Raw genomic sequence first — 21901 nt, forward strand, 5'->3', positions numbered from 1 at the left:
CCAAGATCCAGTTTCTGCTCCGCCTCTAACTAGTGCTGTGACGTGGGGCAAGGGACCAACCTTCTTCGTCTTTGTTTCATCTTGTACGATTCAGGCGGGCAGAATCATTATGTGCACAACTCAGGTAGGCTGCTTCCGGAGTGGATGACATGTCTCCCCATCTGCATAACTTTAAAGCAAAGCCTAATTGGCCACTTGGTGACCTTAAGAACTAGCATTTGTCTGATACCCTCAGATGTCATGAAGGTCTCTTGTCTGTGTCATTTCATATGACGCTCATGCCAGTCCAGCCAAGGAGACACCTTGATCTCCATTTCATAGATGTGCTCAGAGAACAAAGCGACTTGGCTAAGCTCATACTGAAATGATCAGGGATTAAGGACTTCAGCCCAGACCTGGCTGATGCCACATCCAGTGCCTTGGTCAGAACACAGGCTGCTCCTCTGTCAGGGAGGCTTAGGTGGGACATTCTTGAACCAGGGATCTGCCTTCCAATTCTAATAGTCTGTGCATCTATCAATAAAATGAGGGGGTTGGATTTAGAGATTCCTTGTAGCAGAAAAGATCCTTTCCTCTCAGAGGAAATCTGTAGAACGCCAAAATACAAAATAGATCATTCCAGCTCCCCTCTGGTTGAAAAAGAAATGGCTTCCACCCTAGTGTCCACCAAGTAATGAATGGATCGTAAAATGTGGTATATCCATATAATGGAATATTAGTTGGCCATAAAAAGGAATAAAGTACTGATACATGCTACAACATGGGTGAACCTCAAAAACATGCTAAGTGAGAGAAGCCAGATACCAAAAAACTGAATATGGTACAGTTCCCTTTACATGAAGTATCCAGAATAGCGAAACTTGAAAGTAAAGCCTGATGGACCTCTTGGTGACCCTAAGCAGCAGCATTTCTCTTATATTCTCATATGTGTCAGAGACAGAAAGTAGGTGGGTGGAGGTGGGAATAGGGGTGATTGCTTAAAGGATACAGGGTTTCCTTTTAGGGTGACAAACATTTTGGAGCTACATAAGGTTGATGGTTGCACAACACTGTGAGTGTATACTACACTTTAGTATGGCTAATTTTATATGTGAATTTTACCTCCATGTGTGCACAGATAGGTGATGGTTCCAGAGTCCTTCCCTTGAACAGCCTTCCCTTCCCACGTCCCTGCAGTGCCTCCAAAGAACCCTCGTATGTAAATCAAGAGAGTCCCTAGATATTACAAAATGTCACCACAGTTCAGAACAGTTCTCATATGACAGCTATTTTATTCCCTTGGGGGCCGAATGTATTTGCTCCTAACCCAACAAATAAATTTGCTTGGGCCAGTGACATCATGCTACTTGGAAACAAAACTTCCCTCTGGCAGCCAGCGCCAATGGCAGTTCCAGTCCACCGTGACCTAACTAGCTTCCATTTAAGATATGTCCTGGGTTTTAAACTCGAACATCTACTTTAAGTATAACCAGGAAAGATCGTGGTAACTAAGCATTCTTGTTTGTTTGTTTGTTGATAGTTTAGCAGCTCATTTTATCGCTGAGTAGTAAACTAAGCATTATTAAGTACCTAATATATTGTAAAAGTTTTTCATGCTGTTCCATTTAAACGTTATTATCTCCATTTTCAAGAAGAGGATAATGAGGCTCAAAATAGCTCCTGCACGTCCCCAAGGTCAGGATTTGAATCTCAGTCTCTTCAGCACAAGACAGAGTTCTGTCAACTACGCCAAGATGAGTCTCAGCAGAGTCACAAGTGCCTCTCCCCACGGGAGGCTTGGGGACAGCCTTCAGTCCCATCAAGAAACCAACCCCAGCCTACAAGCTCCTGGGGCATGCCAAGATGCTTGATGCATGGACATGTGTGGCTGCTGCCCTTCCAAGGCCCCCTCTGCACCTTCCCAGAGCAGTTTAGAGATATGAGGCGTTCAGGACATCTATCTACTTTTTTTCTTGAGCCTGTGTGGGGAAAATTAAGACCCATTTCAACGGTCTTGCTGCCAAAGTGTACTCAGGAAGGAACTAATGAGGGACACGTCAGACCCTCTTTTGCTAAGGAGTTGAAGGCAAAGGCTAGGATATCACTTATTTGAAAAGATTTAGGTTGGATTCTATTCAAACACAAGAAATTTCAGCTTCTAAAGGTAACTTCCGGCCTACAAGTCCCTCATTTCCGGCGCTTGGAGGGACCTGGTCTCAGATTTAAACACATTTTTCAGCATCACAACACTGTGTGTTTCTGCAGGCGTAACTACGGTGCTTTTCCAAGTTACCCTAAAACATTTCTACATAAAAGAGTTGAGAATAATTGCAGCCTTTCTGTCTGCACGGTAAAGTTATCAAAATGATGATTATAATTTCTTCCATATAAATGCACTTTACAGATTACAAAATGCTCTCATGGACAATCATTGCTGGGTTTAAAAAAAAAGGTATAATTAAGGAGAAATATCAGTAAATGACATTTAGCTCTTAATATACATCCTTATATTGGGGTAAGAAAAGGGTGAGATGAAAGCGTTTTTATATTAGAATTGAAGTCAGGTTCTCGAAGCTCTAACTGTTCCTGGTTATCAATTTTAAAAAAGTCAATGCTTTTTAAATTAAAAATGAGGTGCTGCTACTTCTGACTTGATAAGTTATAAAATGCCTTTCCCATCCTTCCCAATGGCCCTGTGCCCATTTAAATTTTAGATCTGCAGCTCATAAGGATTATACAGAATGCCAGGTCTCCGTCAAAAAAAAAAAAAAAACTCAACTAAAACATGAAAAAGAAAGCTAATCATGTTTCGATGCCTTTTAATGTGCAAATACAGGGGGACCCTTACATCTCTTCCTGTTCTGGGTGGCAGAGGTTAAGGCGGCTCAGGCCACACAAAAGCCTTTGAACTGGTTCCTACCAAACGAATAGGAATGCTGAAGTGTCAAGGTCATCTTTAAAAATCTGTCATCCCCCGCCCGTGCCATACTGGCATGGACAGCCACCAAAATCTCCCCACAGGGCAATACGGTCCCTCAAGACCTAATCTCTAGTGGTGAGATCAATAACCATTAGAGAGCAGGGTTTTGAGGAATGTGTTCTGTTGCAATTAATCTGACCAAAGTGTAATTGATCCACTGTTTATCCTTAGGAGTGGCTAAAAGTAGCAGCTGCACGTGTGAATGACTAGACCCGTTATCCACCGCCATCAGCTGCTCGGAGGATTCTGCAGACCTGCCACGCCACCGCTCTGAAGCTCTAGTCGGTGGCGGCCGCTCCTGGCAGGATCGGCCCATACGATCCACAGGTGAGCGTTCTCAGCAAGTCTTGCCGACAGTGCGTCTGTGCCTCACACAGCAAAGGATGCTCTGGAGGAGAACCCAGCCGAGCAGGTACCATCCAACTTGACTCAGAAAATGACAAATGCCCCTTCAGAGTGACATTTCCTGCAGGGCAGCGGCACTCAACCTTGGCCGCATGATAGGATCACCTCGGGAACCTAAAATATTTCTGTGGCCAGGCCTCCAGCCCAGGCTAATTAAAAGCAGCATCTCTAGAAGTGGGGGCACTTGCCCTGGTATTTATGAAAAAGCTCTCCAGATGGTTCTAAGGTGTAGCCAAGGGGAGAGGCACCACCCCAGGTTGATTCTAACAGTATCTGGGCCCCAGGAGGGGAGCCGCAGCAGGGGAACCCACAGAAACACCCCTGCTTAGGGAAGTCAGTGTCGCTCACAGTCTGGAACCGTAGCTGACAAGTGCTTTACTTGTTTGGGTCCATGTGATTTGTCGGGGGTATGAGGAACGCTATTTGAGATGCCTGCCTAAAACAGGCACAGTGATATTTACTCAGCTCTTCCTTTGTGGAAGCCAGGAATTTGGTAAAAACAAAACAAACAAAATACCCAAGTGAAATATTATTCATTTCGGGGATGATTCCACGGAGGGAAGGGCGGGGATGACACCTCAACGTACCATCCACTGGGTGGGTGAGATGGAGGGGAATTCCAACTGCTATAAATATTGTAGAACAGCTGAAAGTCCAATAATTGGATCTGCAGATTTTGAAACAAAGAGCTTCTGTTGCAAGAGTGTAAACGTCACGAAGAAAATTGAAAGGAAGTGATCCTTGCCACGTCCCGGGAACCTGTGGCATTTTGTACTCTCCCTGTGCTTCAGCATTTCAAAGAGGAGCACTATGTGGGCAATGGTGAGCGAGAGGAGATCCCATCACTGGAGGAAAGTGGGTTTTTAGGAAAGACTCTCCAGACTCAGATAAGAATCGGCTAGAAATTCATCCACTAAACCCCCCATGTCAAATTCAAATTGCAGGCCTCCATTTCCTGACTTTTGAGTCACTGTATTTGGAGGCTGATCTTCATAGATGAAAATATGACTTATCAGAATGTTTAATGCATAAATCTCACAGTGTTAACATGTTTCAAGAACTCGACTTACCTGCGCCGGACACGGGAAGCAGAGTTGGTAGAGATAAGTGACTTCAAAAATACTTACTGGTTCCCTCTTTTCTTCTTAAGTGGGTCCATGAGACGCAGTGTGTCTCTGATCACAGCCACTTTTACTTCTTCATCGACAAGGCTGGGGACGTTCTCAAACACCCCTGGAGAGAGCTTGAAAAGGTACGGATTCCGTATTACAGCAGAGAGAGTGATTCAGTCCCAGGTGACTGTCAGCAGTAGCCCCAGTGGATGGACTGTTAGATTTTCCTTTAGAATTCCCTTTATCTTAAAAACGTCAGTTTCCTTTTTACAGATCAACAAAATACACAAAGAGGGGGAAAAAAATCTATTTTTCTAATTAGCAAAATGACACCTATGCATTGTAGAAAATTTGGAAATACGGAAGAGGCAGAGAAAATGAAAAGAATCCACGTAATCCTCCCCAAACCCAAAATTAATCTTTGGTGTATTTCCTTCCAGTCTTTTCTATGCATTGTTAAGGGGGCGGGGGAAAATAGACCCACTGTTAAATGTACTGTTTGTCTTCGTGATTCAAGCATGTCAGCATGGCTAAATAATACTCACAGAATTTCAATTAATTCATCTCCCGAGGCTAGCTAATTAGTTCAGATCAGAACTGATGGAAAGGCTCAGCTCTTCTACATCTGCAGATCTTAAGATCTGGAAGGACTGCATGCTGGGAAACGACCACAGGTCGAGGAGGTCTTATATTAATAGAGCATGTCCAGAGCACAACAAAACCGAGATTATTTAGGATTGAACAGAACTCTGCTGGGCAAATCTGAGAATGCCGAACCTCGTTTGGCCAAGGGAGCAACACGAGAGCGGGACGTGTGGTTGGATGGCAACATATTCAACGAGATGCTGAAGATACTTACCTCTTGCTCGTGTTCGATTCTCATGCTGGGATTTGCGTTTACTTCAAGGAGTATGGGCTTCAGGTTTTTCATTAGAAGAATGTCAAAACCTAAAATCTGGGCAGGACAAACACAATTCAGAATTACTCCTTCGAGCTACAGTGTCTTTTTCAGGAATCGAGTATGGTATTTGGGGCATTCGAGGTGAAAATAAATTCCCACGCTGCCCCCCAACCTGGGGCTGGACCCTGGCTTCTCCTGTCCACACACCCTCTACCTCTGCAGGGGCTTGTCAGGCCAACTGCACAGCAGAGAATTTTCCAGGAGCCTTGGTAATGCGGTGGGTTCGCATGTTCCCTTCAGCACTATTGGTGTGTCATCTCAAGTGCTGTGAGATGGCGACCTTTTTCTTCTTTCATAAGTTTTTTTATTATGTTAAGGACCAGAAGCAGTCCATCAATTTCTCCCTCTCCTTCTGTTCTCCTCTGTTAAGTTGCTCCTTAACTAGACCTCTAAAAAGAAAAAAAAACCCAAGGGCATCCTTCTTAACCTCAGGTACATATCAGCATCACTTAAGGATCACTTTCAAAACCACTGCTCCTCCCCAGCCCACACCTGTGAGTCAGAATCGTTCAGATTGGAGCGCAGGCAAATGCAGTCTGAATAACAAATCCCCTGGGCAATTCTAGCTAAGGAGACAGGAGAACTTATTAGGCGCCAATTATGATACAATGCACCAATTACTCATCCTCCCGTTGAATCCTCACAACAGTGTATCTGAACCTCCCGTTGAATCCTCACAACAGTGTATCTGAAACAGGGATCAGGCTGTCCATTTCACAGAAGCAGAAACTGAGTCTCAGAAAGTGGACTTCCCTGAGACCACCTACCCAGGAAGTGACAGAGCCGGATTTCATACCCAAGCAGAGCTGGCTACATAGTTTGCAGGACCCAGTGCAAGATGAAAAGGCAGGATCTCTTACTCAAAACGGTTTCAGGATGGTGAAACGGAGCCTTAAACCACGCGTGGAGCCCTTCCGATGGGGGCCCTGTGTGACTGCACAGATCACGCACCGATGAAGCCAGCCTGCACCCAAGGTGACTCCAGGACCATTTGTCGGCTGCCTGCTTTGGAATCCGGCTTGCTGCCTCACGTGAGGCTTTGTCTTCTGGCCTCTCTCAACTCCTCACAAGCCCTGCGATGGGGTAAGCCACCCTGTGCATCTCACTCCCTCTGCCCAAAATAACCCTTTATCCAGATAACATCTCTTCACCCTTCAGATTGGATTCTGACTTGGACTACGAGGAGGACGTCAGATGCTCGTCTCATTATCTCTATAGGAGACGTTAAGTTAGAAAGCTCCTAATGTGAGCGATACAATCCCAAAGTTTCAAAAAATAATGTACAGAATAAAGGAGAGGGAAGAAAAAAGATATAACTGCATCCCCTCCCCTGTGGAGTCCACAAGAAGAAAAGATGAGAGGAAATCCATTGACTTGTCTATATAGACTATGTATCAGTTAAATGATAATTATTAAACTCTAGCTTCATCCTCGTTAATGAAATCAGAGCTCAAAGGACCATTTTGGGGGGTAATTTAAGATGAGGTTATTCTTCAATAAAGGGCAGTGAGGATGAAAAGTTGGGAGAAGTCACTCTTACTCTATTTTTCTTTCCCTGGTCATGAGAAGAAAGGAATGGAAATTCAGTAGAAAATGTTACATGTATTATAGATCTGCTTAATAATATATGACAAGTGGATATGAGTAATGAGGGCTTTAAGAGACTCCGGTGACACCATCAGTCTAACTTCAGACCTGGTCTGAGACGCGCGATGCTGATGAGGTTACAGAAATGGCCGGCTACTGGTGCCAGCGTTCCTCATCCTGAGTCATCAATGCTTACATTTTGCTACATCTTAGAAGTTTGGACTTGCACTTTCTCAGCCTGGTGGACTCTTCTCAGCTCAAGGCACAGTGGCTTCGGGAATGCACAGCTATAGGAAAGCTGGAGAAGGGGAGTGACAAAACCCCACCAGCCACATAGACCTGCACGCGCCCGTAGCATAGTATCTTCCAGAACCTAAACTTCGGTGGATGTAGTTGGATATGTTGGGTCTTGTGCAAAAATGCTTTGAAGCCAGACAGATTTGGGTTTCAATCTCAGCCAAGTCTCTCACACTAGCTAGACAACTTAGCCTCTCTCAGCCTCACACACCTCGTCTGAAAAATGGGCATAATGGCAGCCCATTGATAACCATTGCAGGGTGGTTGATAACGGAAGCAAAAAGAACCTAGGATTATGCCCGTCCTAAAGAAGATACTCGACATACGCCAGCTCCCTTTCCACTTTCCTTCTAATCCCATCAACAAGAAGTAGCATTAATGGCTTTGGAGTCCAGAGGAGCTGATTTCAGACCTTAACTCTGCCTTTATCTTGTGTAACTACTGGCAAGTTACTTAGCAACTCTATGCCCCAGTTTCCTCATCTGTAAAATGGGAGTAAGAATAGTACTCACCTCAGTTCATTCATTCATAAGATATTTATTGAATGCTCCCTATGTCCCAGGGACTATTTTAGCTCCTGGAAATATGGTAGTGGACTAGACAGAGTCCCTGCCCTCATGGCACTTACACTCTAATAGGGGACATAGGAGGAAATAAAAACGTGATGTAAAATATTTTGCACAGTACCTGATGCATAGTAAGTATTAAACGAAAGTCAGCTTTATTATATTTTTCCCAGGTTCAAGGAAGTATGACTTTTTTCCCAAAAGTTCAGTGAAATATGGACCACCAGTGGATCTCAATAAACAGAATCACAGAACTGGGAGAAGCTTAGAGTTGATCTTGTCATAAAACTCCAGAAGAGTTGGCAGAAAATCCAGAATTTACTTGCTCCAGTGTTTTTCAAAATGAGGGTCTTTTAGGGGAGACCAGATCAGATCAACTTTTACCGATTTTACATCTTAGTATTCCCGTAAGGAAAACCTTTTTAAAAAAAAAGAAAAGAAAAACTACTAATCTAGTCTAAAATCCACTTTGCAGACTAGAAACCTGAAGCTTAGAAATGGGAAAACCTCTCTCTGGTTTGGTGGCAGAGTAGGAAATGTCACATAGAGAGAGAGGACTTTTCAATCATGATACTATCCACCCCTCCAAGTAATTCAGTCAGCAATTATGTGTTACCTGACGGGTGCCCTAGGGATTCAAAGATATCTGTCCTTCACCCCTCACCTCTAGAAGCCTCCAAAGCAAGTTGGGGAGAAAAGGGCCCTGAGCCATTCATTGTAAACTCATGCAAAGGCTCCAAGCTACATTCCAATGAGAGGGGATTCTCTCCTGAGCCTCAGAACTGCACATCCACCTGTCTCCAGAGTATTCCCAACTAGGAGGTCCCACACTCCTCGAATCCTACATATCCAAACTATCTGTGGCCAGCAGCCTCTAATGTGGTCCCAATGATACCCATCACCTGGCATTCCTGCTCTTACGTAATACCCTCTCCTTGAGGGTGGGCTGCACCTAGTGACTTGTATCTAACAAGCAAAATTGGGCAGAAATGATGGGCTGTGTCCTCCAATGTTAGGTTATAAAAAGACTGTGGCTTCTATCTTGGGATACCTTCTCTTAACTCTCCTGCATGCTCACTCTGAGGGAAGCCAGTTACCATGTGGTGAGCTGCCCTCTGCAGGGTCCCAAGTGGCAAGGAACTGATGTCCCAGTCAACAGCCAGGGAGGGTACCGGAGGCCTGCCAACAGCCATGTGAGTGAGCTGGGGAGGGGATCTCTCCCCAGTCAAGCCCTGACACGACTGCAGTCCTGGACAACATGCTGATTATAGCCTTGTGAGGGAGTCTGAGCCTGTGGCAGGCAGCCAAGAATGTCTCCTTCATCCTTTACATCTAGCTGCTTACCAACTCTGTGCATTCTACCTGCTAGAACGCTTTCTAGGTCTGACCCATCCTCCCTTTTCCTAGTCTGGATCAGACCTGCAGCATCTTTCCCCTGGGCAACTTGAACAACTTCCCCATCAGTTTCCTTGCTCTCAAACTCACCCCTCTAATTCATCTGGCATGAGGGGCTGCCAGAGTAATTCTTCTAAAATGCAAATAAAATACTAACACTCCTCTGCCTAAAATCTCTGCTTCCAGAAGGAAGCCTGGGATCCACAGCATGTCCTACAAATTCCTCTATGACCTGGCACCTGTATCCAACTCCAGCCTTATTTCCTCTGACTCACTGCTGCACACCTGGGGCTCTAATTGTGCTGAACTATTAGTAGTTCCAGGATGCTTTAGTGCTCTCTGGCTTTATACCCTTTTACCTGGAAGACAGATTTATCAAATATCTGTTAAGCACCTACCAAACACTAGGTACTGTCCCAGGCCCTGGGGATAAAGCAGCAAATAAGACAAAGGATGTTTTAACTCCTGCCCTCTTGGAGCTTATGTTCTAGGAGAGAGACTGCAAGCAAGTTAATAATTAAAGCCGGGTAAGAACAGAATGTGATGCAGTGGATGCAGGGAGGGTTTGGTGGTCAGGGAAGGACTTTCTAAGGAGGTGACGTGTCATCCCATTGTCTTCCGCTTTGCACAGTTTCTGATGAGAACTTTTCGGATATTCTTTGTTCCTCTGAACATAATGTGCCTTTTCTCTCTAGCTGCTTTTAAGATTTTCTTATCACCACCAGTTTGATTATGACAAACCTTACAGGGGTGTGTGCATGTGCACTTGTGTGTGGGGCCATTTCTTCAAATGTTTTTCCTGTAACTTCCTTGTCTCTTCTGCTCAGGGAACCCCAATTACACATATGTTAGACCATCTGATATTGTACCACAGGTCACTGAGGGTCTGTTTATTTATTTTTCCTGTTGTTTTCCTCTCTCCATTTCATTTTGAATAAATTCTATTGCTCTGTCTTCAGGCTCACTGATCATTTCTTCTGCGGTGTCTAATTTGATGTTAATCCCATCCAGTGACGTTTGCATTACAGGGACTGTATTTTCTTCCATTTGGTTTTTTTTTTAATAGCTCCATTTCCCTCCACATTAAGCTCATATTTTCCTTTAAATTTTTGTACACAGTTGTAGTAGCTGTTTTAACATCCTTTTCCTCCTAGCTCTATTATTTCCAATATTTATGGGTCTGTTTCTATTGATTTCCCCCCTTGGTCTGGGTTACCCTTTTCCTGCCTCCAGTGTGTGTTTATTGGATGCCAGACACTTCATGCTGAGTGTCTGAATTTTGTCTTCTTTTAAAAAGTACCAGGTTTTTTGGCAGTCAGTTATTTGCAGGTTAGTTTGATACCTTCCAGGCCTATTGTTTAAGCTTTACTAAGTTGAGTCTGGAGTAAATGTCATTCCAGGGAAGATGCAGTCCATTAAGGCAGAACTTCTCCGGAGTCTCCGTTGAATGCCCCCAGTCATCACCAAGGACTCTCCACACTGGTTCTTGGGAGCTCGACCATCTCCCTGCTCTGCGTGAGCCGTGGAGGTTGTTCAGCTTCTCGATGCCCTGGTCACTCTTTGCCCAGCTTTGTGGATTAACACTCCACGTATGAATGGCCTAGTGCTCAGCAAAGAGGCACCAGGACCCCATGCAGGTTCCTGGAGCTCTTTTCCTGCTTGGCTCCCTCCTTCTCAGAATCCTGCCCACAGAATTCCAGCCCCCTTGGCACTCCCAAACTCTGACCTCCATCCCCTCAACTCATTGAGGTCACAGGGCTCTCTTTAGTTTCCCTCTCCCACTTGCCCACGTTCTGGAGATTGCCTCCAGACAGAAAGCTGAGGCAACCGTAGATTCATCTTGGCTTTTTTCCCCCTCTTTCCTCAGGGATCATAGTCGCTGAGCTGTCTGTTGTCCAAAATCTGAAAACATTGATTTCATGTATTTTTGTCTGGTATTCTGGTTGTTTTCAAAAGAAGGTCAAGTCCAGTCTTTGCTACTCCATCACAACCAGAAGCAAAAGACTCAGGTGGTGATGGATGACCAGGGACTGAATGAAGTGAGAGAAAAATTCATTTGAAGAGCTGAGGAGAAGCATTCCAGGTAGAGGGAACAGCAAGAACAAAGGCCACTTTTGAAAAACAGCAAGGAGTGAGCAAGAGGGTGACGGGAGAAGAGGGCCAACAGAATGACAGGGGACAGATCATGTAGCATCTTGTAGGCCACGGTAAGGAGCCAGGATTTTAAGTGCAACAAGGAAGCCACGGGAAAATTTACACAGGGAAGTAATTTGATCTGACATGTTTTAAAAGAATCAGTTTGGCTACAGTGAGAAAAACAGGCTATAAGTAGCAAGGGTGGGAAAAGGGACATCAATCAGGAGGCTGTTGCAGTGACACAAGTGCACGGTGACGGCTGCCTAGCCTGGGAGGGGAGCAGCGGAGCTGGTTAGAAGTGGTTACGTTTCGGCTGCATTTTAATGTATATTTGCAAGAGTTGCTTATGGATTAGTTGTAGGAAGGAGTGAAAAAGAAGAAATGAGAATGATTGGAGTTTTGGGCCTAAGTAAGTGAATGCTATTCATTTACTAAAATAGGAAAGACAGTGAGAGAGTATTTGGGGAGAGAAATCCAGAGTTTGCTTTTGCGTATGTCAACTATGCGATGCCCACCAGAAATTCAAGTAGAAAATTAAAGTGGGCAGTTGGGTAGACCAGTGTGGAGAGGTCAAGACTGGAGATACAAATGTAGGCGTCAACAGCACATAGCTGGTACTTAAAGCCACGGGGCTGGAAGAGGTCCTTTCGGGAATGATTGCAGATGCAAGGTGAGGAGTTAGAGTCCTGGAGAATCTCCAACACTGGCAGGTCCAGAAGAAACAGATGAGAAGCAGCAGCCAATGAAATAAGAGAGAAACCAGAGAGTGTGTTATCGCTCACCTTTTTCTGCATAGAAAATTCTTCATGCCTTAAGCTCCAGATTAAGCATCTCATCCTCTGGAAGGCCTTCCTTGACTGCTTTAACTGGCAAAGTTAACTAATCCCCTTTCTGTGCTCTCCCAGCATCCTGTACAAGCCCCCTTCCAGCCTTCATTACAAAAACTGTAATTCCCACGTGTCGGTCTTCCCCACGACACCATGCACCTCTTAGGGGCAGGACTGTGTCTTATCCATGACCACACGCCCCAGAGCTAGCTCGGGTCTTGTCTCAGTGGGACCGGCAAATCTGTCTTAAAAAAGAAAAAAGCTTAAGCATCAGAAGTGGTCAAGGAAGGCTTTACAGAGAAAGTGGGATGTGAGCATCACCTTGTCTGGAAGGCAATGAATTTCAAACAAGCAGTGAGACTTAGAAGAGAGCATGGCCAAGACAGAAGAGAACAAACAGGCAGAATTGGGAAAACACACATTACGTCCGAGAGACAGGAATCAGCTCTGTCTTCCAGGCTTGCAGGGCTCAGGAAGGATGGAGAGCTGAGGCCTTGGCCAGGCTGGGAGGCAACTAATGCCAGGCTAAGGACATGTTTCCCAAACTATGCTCTTTGGAACCTTGATGCTCCTTTAAGTTCAAAATGGGACTATTTCATGGTTTCCCCATTAGTTCAAGGCACTTCTTCGTAGACCAGTTTGAGAACGATTGTTGCTACAGATAACAAAATAAGTAATAACCATCGTTTATTAAGTGATTACTATGCGCTAGGTACCGTGCCAAACGTTCCACATAGCTTTCTCTCATTCAGTCTTACAATGGCTCGGTCAGGTAGGTACAAATAACATCTCTGTCTGCAGATAAGGACACTGAGGCCAAGAAAGGTTAGCTTGCCAAGCTCACCAGCTTGAGCAGCTGGAAGGTGGAGCTGAGGTTGGCTCAAAACCAAGATGTCCAAGAACGGAACCCAAGCCCATGTGTGACCACTAGGTTGCTCCTTCGCCTCCTTTCTGGGAGGGGGGTGGTCTGGACCTGATGGGGAGGCAGGAGATCAAAAGGGCAAAGACGAAAGACTAGAAGCACCTTAGCATTTAGGGAAGGTGCCTCCTCCAGACACCGAAGGGAAAGGATCACAGCCAAGGAGAGAAGTGGCCCCAGAGTCAGAGGAACATGGAAACTGAGCAGTGAAGCTGGGAAAGAATGTTCATGGAAGCTGAGCTGGAAACCCTTCCTCTGCCGGGGCACCTCTGCCGCCTGGAACACCTACCCCCAGACGGATCTTACTGTATAAGCCAGGCCCGCAGAGCCGCAGGCGAGAAGACTGACCGGATATGTTGCTGGGGGCTGCCTGGGCAATGACGGGGACAGGCCAGAATGACAGGGCAGCCACGTTCCTAGGCAACAGATTACAGGAAAGCTGCCCACAGCCGCGCCGCGCCAGCAGCTGCTCCGGGCCATTGCAATTTCCCAAGTAGTTATTGTGGCTGTGATTGGAAAGGGATCGCGGTCACATGTTTAAGATAAATGTAATTTGGGTGGCTTAGAGTTCATGTCCCAGGATGCTGCAATCCGGGCTGGGCCCAGGCTACAAGAGAAAAGGGCGTCCAGGACAAAGAAATGATTCAGTACACATGCACAGAGCATTAGGGTTTGCAAAGCCCTTCATAATCTTTATCTCACGGGAGTTAGACACCAACCCTTGGGGTGGGGGGAGGAAACTGAGGCACAGAGAAGTTAAGTGACTGATATAAGATCACACAGCAAGTCAATGGCAGAATCATGCATTGTCCCTAAATCTTTAGGCCGAGCTCACTCAGGTGTTTGAGACCCAAACGAACAAGTGTTTTAACAAGTGATAAAAAGAAAGCAGGCGAGGACTCCAAGGAGGAAAAAAAACACTGTTCAATCACTGTGAATCTGAAATGTGTGGTAAAACAGATTGAAAGCAGCTAACGCTTTATACCACCTCGTGACTGCCACTGCTCCAAAGGAGGCAGGTAGGAAAGTGAGCGCAGGTGACTCGCAGAGAAAGATACAGGCTGGCGAAGAAGGTGCCCAAGGCCACACAGCTGGCAAGAGGACGAGCTCCTCCGGGAGGGTTATTCCCAGCCCTGTGCTCCTTTCCTGACCCCGGGCCTGGAAGCACTTAGTGTGGTCAAGCAGCGGGAAGCAGTCACAGGGCTGTGGTTCCCTTTGCTCGATGTGATCTGTCCCAACCAGCGGCTCCCTCCCTGTCGGCCCTCTGGTTCCCCACGGCGCGGGCCCCTGCTTCCACCCCGATGGCTGCCCCGTGACGCCTGTCCACAGCCAGACAGCAGCAAAACCATCGCCCTCCACCCCGCCCCCGTGCTGTGCCAGGGCTCTGTGGCTTGGCCACATGGTACTCCCGGAATAGCTGTCCCTGTTGAACAGATGTGCCCACACAGTCCCCCGGGGTGACCCCTGAATGCCTCCACGTTGCATCGGTCTCCTTTGCCCTAAACTCCTGATGGCTCGGGCCAGACTTGTTTTCTCCCTGGTTCTCCCTCTAAGCCCTGCTCACTTCCCCCTTTCTAATGCTTTAAGTCATCTGCCTGATGGCTGAGCAGGACATCCTGCCTGGGAACCAAAGCCTGGGGTCCAACTGCCTAAGGACAGATCTCTGTATGACAGTCAGCCCCTCCTGGAACTGCTCGCTGCCTGAATTCCCCTCCAAGAGCTTCCGTCAGCCAGCCGGGGAATCCCGCTGACTGGTGTCCAGCCCCCAGGGTAGGCCCTCTGCTTGGGGGGGGCTGCACCTCCGGACCAGCCCCCTCTTCCGCTGTCGAATGAACGACCCCTCCATCAGAGACGCTGCGCCCTGCCTCCCCTCTCCCTTCTCGTTCCACGCTACCCGTTCCTCTCTTGCCACAGCCTTAGATAAAGGACTAGAAACAACTCAAATGTTCATTGACAGGAGAACTGATGAACACATCGTGCGTATCTACAATGGAATACACAGCAGTGCGAACGAAACAGGATCAGCGGCCCACCCTGACCTGCAGTGGAAAAGAACATACTTGATTGTGGTGTTTTATAAAGCTCAAACAGAAGTGAAACAAAACAATAGATTGCATTGGGAAACATTCATATAGTAAAATTTTTTTTAAAGCAAGGAAATGATAAACATAAAATTCAGGATGACGTCCTCCTCAGGCTAAGGAGAGAAACGGGGCGGGGAAGAAGCCGGTAATCGGGTACCTGAGGTTGGGAGGTGGGTTGGGGGTGATTCTTTGGTGATTTTGCTTCACAGCTTACATACATGTTTCGTGTAGTCTCTCTGATGCATTAGCTGCTACAAGATAATTTTAAAGATGAGGTGGAGCGGGCCCCCGAGGTACCCTCCATATCCTCTGCTCCCTGCTCTGATTTATCCGGCAGCAGGAAACTGTGTGCCCACTGAGCTCCTGGACTCTGTGTTCCCCCGCCACCACCTTCACGGCCAAACGATCTGGAAGCAGGCGCTGCTCTTATTCCCATCTCCTTCCCTCCCGCGCTCTGGTTCAGCTCACAGTGCATCGCCCCGAGCCATTGCCCCACCGAAGACAAGGCTCACGGAAGTCAGCGAGGACAGCGGACACGGTCAGCTCTGGTCTCACGTGACATCTCAGCAGCGTTCGCCTTGGCTGCTTCTCTGAGTCCCCGCCTGCTGCTTCTCCGAGCATTTGGGCCACTTCCTCTCCAGACATCCCTTCCAGAGCTCAAGCCACTTCTTGGCCTCCGTAGCTGCCCCCTCTCTGCCTGTCCCGTACTTGAATGGTGGTCCCACAGGGCCCTTGTCTGGCCTCTTCTCGCCCTGCAGCCTCTCATGGCTTCAGTGAGCATCTGAACACTGATGAGTTCCCAACCCTTCTCTCTGGCCCAGACCTCTCTCTCCTGAATTCTGGGCCCAAATGTCAAATGTTCCACTCAGTCCTTCCACTCGGATGTCACACAAGGGGCACTCCAGAGGCCTGTTCAAGCCCAACTCCTAGCGCTCCTCCTACAAGCCTGGTTCCCAGCCAGTGGCTTCTATCCATCCATCCAAGTGCCCAAGCCACCTGTGAGTCAGTCTGGGTTCTCCCTGCTCCCTCACTGCTACCATCTCTCCACTCTCCCCGAGCCCCCTCCAGTCAGCAAGCCTAGCCATGCTCTTAAATGCTCCCCAGTCTACTCTCTCCAACCGCCCCAAGACCTTCCTAATCCAAGCCAGCATCCTCTCTTGCTCGAATGAATGCAAGTGGCTCACTCGTCCCCTCCCTGCTCCCAGCCTCGCTTCAAGCCATTCTCCGCCCTGCAGCCAGTCTGTTCTCTGTAACGGGCAAATCTGCGTGCCTCAGTGCCCTGCTAGCACCTCCCTGTGGCCCCACCGCCCTCAGCTTTCCCTGACTTACCCCCTACCTACCTCTCCGTCCTCATCTTCCCTCACCTCCCTCCCAATCACTGCCTCAAACCCCACCCTTCAGCCACACTAAACCTCCTTCAGTCCCCTCTTCCCTTGAGGGCTGCAAACATGTCTCCCGTAGGACACTGTGTCTCCCCAGCCTTATCCAGTCTCACCTGCTTCATTTAACTCTTCCTCCAGGTTCTAGTTTAACTGCCACTTCTTCTGGGAAGTCTTCCCGGATCACTCTCTTTCCCACTCGGAAAATGTTAGATGGTCCCACAGTCTCACGGCGCCCAGTGTGCTTCCTACCCTGTTCTAGCACTCGTGACACTGTATACAAATTGCTTTTTAACTTATTTGCCTCCCACAAGAGCAGACCCTCTGCATCAGCCACCAGAGACCTGACGTACGGTCTCACTAGTACCTGGAGCAGTGCTTGACCCTACTAAGCAGGGAGTAAAAACTGCTAGAAGAAAGAATGAATGAATGAATGGGAGGCACTGCGTATTCCATCTATGTCATTTGATTCTTGTAAGAATCCTTAAGGGGGAGGTACTATTAGCCTCCTTTCACAGGTGGGAAAGTGGAAGTAACTTGCCCCAAATAGAAAGCAGGATGTTGGACCCTAGTTTCCCACTGAAGCCCAGGCCAGCATCCACCCCTCCACCCCTCTGGCCATCCCCCCCCCACCCCTCATCCCACACGAGGCCAGGGAGCCCTGTAAGGGCCCCGTCAAGGTCAAGAACTCAGGCTGAGAACTGGCGATGGTTACCTGGAAGCATGTGGGCCCCGGCCTCCCAGCGGGGATATCCGACTGGTAGAAAACTTTGAGTTCTGGAGTCAGGGCAATGACAGTCTTAATCACCAAGGAGATGATATCAGACCAGACCTTCTTGATGTCAACACCCTTGGAAGACAACCTACAAAGAATGCTAGAGAAAGTCCTCTTGCTGCCCGTGCTAGTACTGTCCGAATGGACAAATTTACCACTATGGATGTTCAGAGAATAGTTGGTCAAGTGCATGAAGATGTGGTGCAGGTTTTTGGGGTTGGGCTCCTGATATGGCTCCGTGCAAAACCGAGAGAGTCCCTCTTTGGCTATGTAAATCTCTAAGGGGTCTAAGGACTTGAGTAAGACATACAGACGAATATCAAACTTGAGCTTGTCGATAAGGAGAGGTTTGCAGATGTACTCCTGGACCACCGCCGGCCTGCTCTGGAGGGTCCCTGCCAGGCGGATGTCACTGGGGTCTTTAATGAGGTAGATTCCGTCACCCTGACAACCACTATCAGGTTTCACAATAAAAGTGGGCTTCCAGGAGGGGTCCCCATCTTTCACCATTTGAACCTGGCAGGGGAGAAAAAAGATGGTTAGCACCATATTCTTTTCCTCTCTGGTCCCCTGAGACAGAGCAGGATCTTGGCAAATGTTTGGTGACAAAACGGGCCCTGCCTATGTGAGTACTCGGTAAGCACCTGCCAGGGGGAGAACAGGGTACTAGGTACTGAGATAGTGACCTCAAAGGTGCTCCCGATCTTGTCCTCCGGAAGGGAGATCCACAGCGCAATGGATCTGCAGTCATAAGACCTGGGTTCAAATCCCAGGCCTTTGCCAGTTATTAGCTATAACCCCAAGCAAGTTATTTAACTGATGACAGTGATGATGATAATCTAGTGCTATTTACAAGCGCCTACTATGTGCAGGTCCTATACTGGGCACTCTGCATAAGTTATTTAATCTAACCCTCACAGATGATCATTCCCTTTTTATAATACAGGAAACGGAGAGGGCACAGCCTGTTCAGAGCGTGGGCCTGAGAGTCAGGCTGGCTGGGCTCATAGCCTGGCCCTGCTACTTACTGTGTGACCTTGGGCGAGTTACTTAAGTTACCTGTGCCTGCCTCATCTGCAAAACGGGAGAAAGACTGTTCTGAGGATTCAATGAGATAACAAATGCAAAGGGTGAAGCACACAGAATCTGACACAGAAGAGGCGGCCAGAAAGCCCGGCTGTTGCTACTTTTTTAAAAAGATGAAGTAACTTGCCGGTGGGCCGAGGGGCAGAATTGGGATTGGAATCCAGATCCAGGGCTCTGAAGGCTTGCACCTTGCTCTGCATTTCCATGTCTCCGTTTCCTCATTTTAAAAATGAGGATATGAAAACCTTTCCTCTCTGGGCCATTGTAAAGATGAAATAAACTGAAATGCACACGGGGCTGAGCGCAGGCCCACACAGAGCTCGTGCACGGGGGGCTGTTAGTTTTACCATTGATATCTCTTATTAAGTTCATCTCGTAGACTCGGCCAATCCTTTAGTCTGGTGAGGTCTTTCTGAAGCTAGATTCTGTCATCGTAAGATTTGCTCTCCTCCCAGTTCCCGGTCAGCAGGACACCCACATAATTATCCAGGACACATGACCAGCACAGACAGTCAGCCTGGATCCGCGGGTCTGCATCATACACGCCCCATTCCCCGGGACCCTGGACCCTTGTCTGATCCTTGGGAGGTTTTTGCCCGGGGAGGAGAGCTGGAGGAAATTTAAGGTGGATTTGAAAGAAGGAGCCACTCTCTCTGCAGCTTCTGGAGTGAAGAAGCCCGTGAACTGGACTCACCCGGCTGCGCATCTTTGCTGAGTAAGCCCAGCCCAGGACATCTGCGCGCTGGGTTTTACTTATCTCTCTGACCAGCCTATATTTCTAACTGAAGCTTTTGCCAATTCCTCGGGCACTATCAGTTACTCGGGCTTGTAAAAGATCTTTAACAATGGAGAAACACTTAAAGCCTTAATAATGGTCCACATCAATTGTTTCCCCTTGTCAGCAGGATTCAAGAATGGAACTTCACAGGAGATCAATGCAAGCCTCCGAGGGCCCTCCACTGAGCCTTCCTTGCAACAGTGACCTTGACGTTTACGTAGTTATTTAATATTCATCCAAAGCATTCATACATTTGGCCCTTTACAGTAAATATAAGCGAGCTGCAGAAATGGTAGTTATGCATCAGGAAGTGAAAGATGTCAAGTTTGCACCAATGGGTAATTTTTTCCTCTAGAAAGCTTTGGCTAGGCTGAAGATACTAACAGATCAATATATTATCGGCCACAATATTTTCTCCTTTGAATTCAGTGTATATGCCTTAAATAAATTAAACTACATGCTCAATAGTCTCTGTCATTCATTGCATGACTGAATATTTCTTCTGCTCTTTGCCAGAGTACTACCATACAAATCACGATTATTCATACTAATAGAATCACTGCATTTTTAGAACTGGAAGGATCCTTGGAGATTAATGGCATCCAGTCTTTTCATTATTCAAACAGGGAAGCTGAGGCTGAGAGAGGGGACATGACTTGCCTTGGGTCCATAACTAGCTAGGGGGATGGTTAGGATGAGAACTGAAGGCTTCTGACCTCATGGCAGGCTCTCTGTGCCATTTTACCCTCTGATAAGATAAAATTAAAGGTCTCTTTTTCCCTGAGCATGACAGGAAACATTCTCTTAATACAGAAGACAGTATTGGTATCTGGGCTCTGGACTCGCACTAAAGAGTCTGGCCCCTGAGCACGGCCTTCCCTATGGGAAAGCCTCAGAGCTGTTCTGAACATTGTTCCTCAGCCTCCAGACCCTTCAGCAACTTGTATTTTTAACAAGAGAAAAAGATTCTCCAGAATTCATATTCATTTTCCTCTGAGGTTTTACTCAAGGGTAACCCCTCCTCCCCAGGTATTAAAGGTATTAAAGTAAAGAACGAATGTATTGGTTCTCAGCAAGAAGTTGTGGACAAGAATCTAAATATAGTCTGTACGACAAGGCCCCGGGCCCAGAAACTCAGGTTCATTAGATCTGGGATGAGACCTGGGCATGCGTATTTTGGAAAAAGCTTGACGGGTGATTCTGATGTTCACTCTGTCTGAGAATCACTGGACTAATGTGAACTGAATGCAAATACAACCTGGGCCCAACGCAGTGAATGAAGCTGCAGGCATTAATGTTAGCCTGGATGTGAGGGACACTTGCACTTGGGCTGCAGCTGACGGTATCGCCAGTTTCACCCTGACATGCTGTTGGATGTGCAGTTCATTATCTTGTAATGGCATGTATGGGTAGCTGAAAGAGGTACAGAGGATGTGGTGGCCTGATTGCCGGGCACTCGTTGGGTCTATTGGAAATTTTATGTGTTTTTTACTGCCCCCTAGTGGATATTTGAGAAATGTGACTGGGAAAGATCATCAAAATTCAACTCTTCTCAGCAGTAAGACAGACACTCAATTAAGATGTTAAAATAGTCTTAAAGAAGCACCACCACAAAAAGTTCCCTCTGCCTTGCTGTTAAGATAAGCTCATACTTTTGAATGAACTCATCTCCAAAATGCCATAGTTGGCCAAGGTCACACTCAGTTCTCATGGTGCCTGGCCCTTAAATATATTTTTAGTGTTCACCCTAATACACAGATTGGCCTATCTGTTAAAATTCTCTATCAGTCTGTATAAAAATTTTTAAATTATGAGAAACATGAATATGAAATCCTGGAACTACATACCACATAAAATTATCTACTTTCATAGTCTTTATTGTAGGTTTTGTTTTTCCCCCAAACTTACCATTAGAAAAAAAAATATGAGTGGCAATAGTCAGTAGCAGCAAGTGTCTCTGAATATATTTTCATAAGGCATAGCTTTTGGCGAACAGATATTTGCACACCCATGTTCATAGCAGCATTAATCATAACAGCCAAAATGTGGAACAACCCAAGCGCCCATCAACAGATGAATGGATAAGCAAAATGTGATATATACATAAAATTGAGTATTATTCAGCCATAAAAAGAAGGAAATTCTGACATATGCTACAGTGAAACTTAAAGACATTATGCTGAGTGAAATAAATCATCACACACAAGGACAAACACTATTATAAGGTTCCACTTAGATGAGGTACCTAGAGTCGTCAAATTCACAGAGACAGAAAGTAGAATGATGGTTACCAAAGACTGGGGAGAGGAGTGGTGAGGAGTTAGTGTTTGACGGGTACACAGTTTCAGTTTGGGAAGATGAAACAAGTCCTAGAGATGGACGGTGGTGATGGTTGTACAACAACGTGAATGTACTTAACACTTCTAAATGTACACTTAAAAATGATTCAGATGGTAAATTTTATGTTATGCATATTTTACCACTTTTTTAAGTTAAAATATTTTAATTAAAAAAAGAAAAGAAATAGTTTCTGGTGAGTTAAAAAGAATACTGGAGTGAAAAATGGAAAACCTGGATTCTAGTCCCAGTTTAGGTGATTTCTGACTGTGTGACCTTGAGGAAGTCACCTCACTCC

At 46.6% G+C, this 21901-nt stretch overlaps 1 protein-coding gene and 1 long non-coding RNA gene across 11 annotated transcripts in view; one reads left to right on the plus strand and one right to left on the minus strand.

Moving 5' to 3' along the window:
* The window catches only part of TTLL11 (tubulin tyrosine ligase like 11), a 227283-nt gene that overhangs the window by 124160 nt on the left and 81222 nt on the right, over positions 1-21901 (minus strand). For 7 of the 10 annotated variants that reach the window (XR_012072252.1, XM_072960060.1, XM_072960061.1 and 4 more), the window contains 3 exons: positions 17343-17918; positions 5336-5431; positions 4492-4607 (listed from right to left, as the gene is read on the minus strand). Coding sequence is in view for 9 of the 10 variants with exons in the window: in XM_072960060.1 (XP_072816161.1) it covers positions 4492-4607; positions 5336-5431; positions 17343-17918 (788 nt within the window). In the remaining variant the exon portion in view is untranslated. Of the gene's footprint in view, positions 1-4081; positions 4210-4491; positions 4608-5335; positions 5432-17342; positions 17919-21901 lie in introns of those variants that run through there. The other 3 variants (XM_072960063.1, XM_072960066.1, XM_072960068.1) reach the window with 3 other exon arrangements.
* Positions 17887-19731, plus strand: LOC140696156 (uncharacterized). Its single transcript, XR_012072253.1, has 2 exons — positions 17887-18038; positions 19391-19731. It is a non-coding gene; the product is annotated as an uncharacterized lncRNA (long non-coding RNA).

The sequence above is a fragment of the Vicugna pacos genome, chromosome 4, assembly GCF_048564905.1.
Source record: "Vicugna pacos chromosome 4, VicPac4, whole genome shotgun sequence".
Classification (NCBI taxonomy): Eukaryota; Metazoa; Chordata; class Mammalia; order Artiodactyla; family Camelidae; genus Vicugna; species Vicugna pacos.